The 5,896-nt window shown below is 53.6% G+C and overlaps 1 protein-coding gene across 1 annotated transcript in view; it reads left to right on the top strand.

Annotated features, from left to right (window-relative positions):
• The window catches only part of ARAP3 (ArfGAP with RhoGAP domain, ankyrin repeat and PH domain 3), a 22,399-nt gene extending 17,034 nt beyond the window's left edge, over positions 1-5,365 (top strand). The window contains exons 22-32 of the mRNA XM_007467940.1: positions 84-152; positions 836-910; positions 1,009-1,123; positions 2,852-2,980; positions 3,062-3,195; positions 3,433-3,515; positions 3,612-3,647; positions 3,783-3,846; positions 3,947-4,084; positions 4,287-4,325; positions 4,880-5,365. Coding sequence (XP_007468002.1) covers positions 84-152; positions 836-910; positions 1,009-1,123; positions 2,852-2,980; positions 3,062-3,195; positions 3,433-3,515; positions 3,612-3,647; positions 3,783-3,846; positions 3,947-4,084; positions 4,287-4,325; positions 4,880-5,365 — 1,368 coding nt within the window. The remainder of the gene's footprint in view (positions 1-83; positions 153-835; positions 911-1,008; positions 1,124-2,851; positions 2,981-3,061; positions 3,196-3,432; positions 3,516-3,611; positions 3,648-3,782; positions 3,847-3,946; positions 4,085-4,286; positions 4,326-4,879) is intronic.
• The last annotated feature ends 531 nt before the right edge of the window (positions 5,366-5,896 follow it).

Genomic DNA, 5,896 nt, shown 5'->3' with positions numbered 1-5,896 from the left:
GCGCGCACGCACGCGCGCGCGCGCACACACACACACACACACACACACACACACACACACACACTCTTTTGGCTCTTCCACAGATCGACCCTGACCAGGTAGCTCAGATTGACTTGGAGGTCAGTCTTATCACCACTTGGAAGGATGTGCAGGTAACTTGTCCTGACCCTAGACTCCCGAGTGGGCCAGGAGGGGACATCAGGACAGGAAGGTGACCTTCTGCTTCTGGACACTGGCCCTCAGCTCTTTGGGACACAGGAAACCCAAGGAGAGGAGTGCTTTGGGGAGGGGGTTTGGTTTAGGATTTGCTCCATTTATCCCACCATGAGGATTCTTTACAAAAGGGTGGCCAGAGCACTTCAGTTTCATGTGTAAGAGATCCAAGGAAGGGTTAGCTAAGTTAGACAAATAGGTGAGAAGAATCACAAATACAGTAGCAAACAGCAGAGGACTAATTATATTCCAAGCACCTGTACTCTCACTTTAGCATCACCCAACTCCAGGAGGTAGGTAGTCCCATTTTTTCAAAGAAACTGAGGTTTGGAGGGTCACTTACTCAAGGTTGTACTGTAACAAGTGGCAGAGTTGGAACCCAGACAGTCTGACTCCAAACCTGTCTTCCCAAGCACAACTGCACTGCCTTGGGAAGCTCTGTACACAGTTCCGCCATGCCTGGAGTTTTTTCTCTTTGAAGGACCTGAGCGATGTTTGGAGTGAGGGTTGGGAGGAGGCTTCTGTGGGGCGGGGAAGCACTCGTGAGGCAACCTGAGGAGCCCTCTGACCTTGATTCTTTGCACCATCTGGGTCCTCCTGATTTCCTTACCCCTCCCCTCAGCTGTCCCAGGCTGGAGACCTCATCATGGAGGTTTTTATAGAGCAGCAGCTCCCAGACAACTGTGTCACCCTGAAGGTCAGTCCTGAGGGGACAGGAGGGGAGATGAGAGGATGGTGGGGGGCAGGGGCAATGGCCTGACCGTCACGGGTCCTCTGCTCTTGCCCTGACCCCAGGTGTCCCCGACACTGACTGCCGAGGAGCTGACTAACCAGGTACTGGAGATTCGGGGGACGGCAGCCGGGATGGACTTGTGGGTGACGTTTGAGATTCGAGAGCGTGGGGAGCTTGGTGAGTATGACCGTGCATGTGCGCATGCACGTGTGGTGCGGGGTGAAAGTCACCAAGACTTAGGTGTTACCAGATACGCAGTTGTCCACTTGCTGTTTCTCAGTACTCTCTGCTCTCTTGGCTTTCATGGACCCCACGAAACCAAGGTTTCCCTTCCATTAAACCAAACCTTGGTTTCCCTTCCACCTCAAAGGAGGCTTCTCTTTCTCCTTTGCCCAGACTCCAAATGCTGGAGGGACCCAGGGCTCAGTCCTCAACCCTCTTCCTTTCTCTATCTACATTTTTTCCTTGGATGAGCTCATCCATTCCCATGGCTCTAAATGCCATTAATAAGCTGGCCCCCAAATGTTTATGTGTGACCCAGACCTCTCCTCTGAGCTCCGGACTCACATATCCAGCTGGCTACTTGACACATCCACTTGTACATCTTATAGCATCTCACATTTAAAACGTCTAAGACCAGGACTTCCCTGGCAGTCCAGTGGTTAAGACTCCATACCTCCACTGGAGGGGCTGCGGGTTCGATCCCTGTTTGGGGAACTGAGATCCCATAAGCCACAAGGCACAGCCAAAAAAAAAAAAAAAGAAAAAAAAAAAGTGGAGGGGCTGCGGGTTCGATCCCTGTTTGGGGAACTGAGATCCCATAAGCCACAAGGCCAGGCCAAAAAAAAAAAAAAAGAAAAAAAAAAAGTCTAAGACCAAACTCAATTCCCAGTCCCCTCCCCTAACAAAATGCCCAAGCCATTTCCTAGTTTCCCTAACTCAGTCAGTGCACCAGCATTCACCCAGTTATCAAGGACAGACACTTGGGAGTCTTCTGGGACTCCTTCCTTTCCTTCATCTTCATACCCAATGGGCAACTAGTCCTCTTGAGTCTTTTCGAATCTATCACCTCTCCATCTCCATCGTTACCACCAACCTAGTTGAAATCACCATGATCTTTCTGCTTCCCAGCATTAACCACTAAAATGTACAGCCCGGGAAAGGGCATAGCTGGCCAATGTTCCCTTCTCGCCCCCCAACAATCCATTTTCCGCGCAGCAGTCAATGAGCATTTCAAGCATAAATCATCATGCTATTCGCATGGTTAAACCCTTCCAGTGGCTTCCCATTGAACTTAAAATAAAATTCAAACCCCTTATTATAGCCCACAAGACCCTGAACGTCTGGCCCTCGCTTATTTCTCAGACCTCGTCTCACATAACGTATTCTCTTTGATTGAGCCACACTGACTGTTTAGTTCCTCAAGCACATCTTTCCTAACTCAGGCCCTTTGGTGTTGCATTTTGTCACGCCTGAAGTCTTCTTCCCCCGATCTCAGCGTGGCTTGTTCTTCCCAGTCCTTAGGGCCTCTGAGTCTCATCTTCAAATGCCTCCTTTGCCTGGTCACCCTATCTCAGTAGCTGCCCTGTTACTCTCAGCTTCTTATTGCTTCTTTCAGAATAATGGTTTGTCTTTAGTTACCTCATTTAGTTACCTCATAACTTATCTGTTATTCTCTGCTCCCTCACCAGGCGGTGGGCTTTGTGAAGGCAGGCCGTGTGTTTCATGCTCCCCACTGTATCCCCTGGGCAGCCCAGCACCTGGCACAGTCAGTGCTAAATAATGTCTGTGGCTGGATGGTGGAATGGATGAATGAATGAATGAGTGACTGGTGGGCGAGGAGGGGGGGGGCTCCAGGCTGTGGATCGATATCTGGTTGATACCTACCCTCATCTTGCCCCTTAGAGCGGCCACTGCACCCCAAGGAAAGGGTCCTAGAGCAGGCCCTACAATGGTGCCAGCTCCCAGAGCCCTGCTCGGCCTCCCTGCTCTTGAGAAAAGTCTCCCTGGCCCATGCCGGCTGCCTCTTCACAGGTGAGCCTCCTGCTTTTCAGCCCAGCACCCCCCAGGCCTCTTTCAGGGACCCTCCACCTAGCCCTGCCCATCTGTGCCCAGGTATCCGGCGTGAGAGCCCACGGGTGGGCCTGTTGCGGTGTCGGGAAGAACCGCCCCGCTTGCTGGGAAACCGCTTCCAGGAGAGATTCTTTCTGCTGCGTGGCCGCTGCCTGCTGCTGCTCAAGGAGAAGAAGGTGGGCCCTAGGCGAGCAGGGTGGGATGCTGGGTGGCAGTGTGGGAGGAGCCCTGACTGCACTGACCCTGTCACTCCACAGCCCATTTTCTCATCAATCTCATTGCTTCCCTGGCCCTTTGACCTCTGTGACCCTTTGACCTCACACAACCCCAGTGCTTCCATGACTTCTTGACCTCCTTAACCACGATCCTTCTCTCTCACCTCTCAACCTCACTGACTGCCTTCATGTTGTCAGAGCTCTAAACCAGAACGCGAGTGGCCTTTGGAAGGTGCCAAGGTCTACCTGGGAATCCGCAAGAAGTTCAAGCCTCCCACCCCGTGAGTTTTTTTCCCCAGTCCACACTTCTAGAGCCTTCCTGCTGCCACCCTTCTGGCCTTTCCGATCACCCATCACTGTTCTCCTTTGCCTCTCAGGTGGGGCTTCACGTTGATCCTAGAGAAGATGCACCTGTGAGTACCTCCCAGCCTGGCTTCTCCTGTGGCCCAGTCAGGCTCCCTGTCCTCTACCTCCTTGCTTTTTCTATCTTCCATCCCTCTAGCTGTGACCCCTTCCCCTCCTGCTGATTCCCCTCTGATCACCCCCAGCTACCTGTCCTGCACAGACGAGGATGAGATGTGGGACTGGGCCACCAGCATCCTCAAAGCCCAGGTGAGGGGAAGGAGAGAGCTGAGGGGTAGGTCTGTGGACTCAGCACTAACCCTCAGCACCTCCCATGCCCACCAGTGCCACCCCCTCACCCTCTCTCCAGCATGATGACCAGCAGCCAGTGGTCTTACGACGCCGTTCCTCCTCTGACCTCGCCCGTCAGAAGTTTGGCACCATGCCTTTGCTGCCCATCCGTGGGGATGACAGTGGGGCCACTCTCCTCTCTGCCAATCAGACCCTGGTGAGGTCCCCCTAGCCTGCCCCAAGCCCTCCGGGTCCCTGCTCACACCCTTGCCACACTGCAGAAAGGAGTGGCGTGCCTGCCAGCCTGGTGCCCCCTCTGCCTTCTCTATGCCCCAATCTCTACGCCTGCCTCCTGTTGCCAGGCCTCACTGTGTCTCTGTGTCTCTCCCTCCCTGCCTCCCCACCCCACCTGTGCCCAGCGGCGACTTCACAACCGGAGGACCCTGTCCATGTTCTTTGTGAGTACTGTGCCTGCTCCAGCTGTATGCCTGTCAACCCTGTGTCCCTGTGTTCCTCTGTGCTGCCTGAGCCAGTGTGCTCTCTGTATTTGTCCTGATGCAGACCATCATTGAGTGTGTGTGTGTGTGTGTGTGTGTGTGTGTGTGTGTGTGTGTGTGTGTGAGAGAGAGAGAGAGAGAGTGTATTGGGACCAAAAGGAATGAGGAAAACAAGGGATGGTAGGATGCGGTGAGGAAAGGGGGAAGTGGTCACAGGATCTGAGAAATAGAAGGCAAGTGGTTACGTGAATGCATTTTGGAGTCAGACAGACCTGGGTTCAAGCCCCAGCACCACCTTTTACTTAACTGTGTGATCTTGGGCAACTTATTTAACCCCTCTGTACCTCAGCTCACTCACCTGCAGTGTAACCATCATACAGGGTTGTTTTTGACATCATACATGCAAAGTATTTTGCAGCATCTGGTAAAGAGGAAGAGCTCAATAAATGTTAGTGATTAATAATCTGGTAACTCTAACTCTGTGCCTGCCTCTGGTTACCCCCATTCCCATCCAGCCGATGAAGTCATCCCAGGGGTCTGTGGAGGAGCAAGAGGAACTGGAGGGGCCTGTGTATGAGGAGCCGGTGTATGAGGAAGTGGGGGCCTTCCCCGAGCTGACCGAAGACACCTCCACCTCCTTCTCCAACACACCGGAGTGGACAGCCAAGCCAGAGACCCCACTGGCCAGCCAGAGGTCCTTTGATCAGTCTCCTCTGCCCAAAGCAGGCCCCCTGGGCTGGGAGGAGAGACCACCTGAGCCCCCTCCGGGGCCCCCTTCAAAGAGCAGCCCCCAGTCACGTGGGTCCCTGGAGGAGCAGCTGCTCCAGGAGCTCAGCAGCCTCATCCTGAGGAAAGGAGAGACCACTGTAGGCCTGGGCAGCCCCTCTCAGCCCTCCAGCCCCCAGCCCCCGAGCCCCAATGGCCTTCCGACACAGACACCTGGCTCCCCCACCCAAGCTCCCTGCACTTACAGTCCATCCCCCAGTCAGCCCCTCACATGACCCTGGGACCAGCAGTCTGAGGGGTAGGTAACCAAAGACCCAAGCTCTCCCCATGGCAGACACTGCTGGGAGCATCCTTTGCCCTGGTTGATAAGACTGTAGAAGCCAGTATGGTGCTGTGGAAGGATAACGGGGCCGAGAGCTCCCGAGGCTGCGTCCTGCTCAGAGAAAGGCAGGTCGTGGTGCCTCTCTGGGCCTCTGCTGACTTACCTGTACCATGAAGTAACTGAAATAAGGAGAATGGTGAATCTCAAACTGTTTCTCAGAGCTGTAAGCCCCACATAGTTTCCCTCGAGAAGGGCAACTTCCGCTCTATGTATTTGATATGTAGGGGTTCTATGAGAGACCTTGGGTTTGAAAAGAATGGTTTTATGCATTAACAAAAAAAAGATTTGGAAGGCACAGATTTGAATGATCTCCAAGTTTATCCTACCCCACCTTCAACATTCAGAGACTACAGTGAAGCCCCAGAGTGGGGAGGTTGATTAGGGCTGGGAACTGGGGCAAAGAGGAGCCAGAAAGGATGGGTCA

The sequence above is a fragment of the Lipotes vexillifer genome, unplaced genomic scaffold, assembly GCF_000442215.2.
Source record: "Lipotes vexillifer unplaced genomic scaffold, Lipotes_vexillifer_v1.1 scaffold2019, whole genome shotgun sequence".
Classification (NCBI taxonomy): Eukaryota; Metazoa; Chordata; class Mammalia; order Artiodactyla; family Lipotidae; genus Lipotes; species Lipotes vexillifer.
Note: the sequence above shows the minus strand (reverse complement) of the source record. Positions and strands in the feature narration are given on the sequence as shown.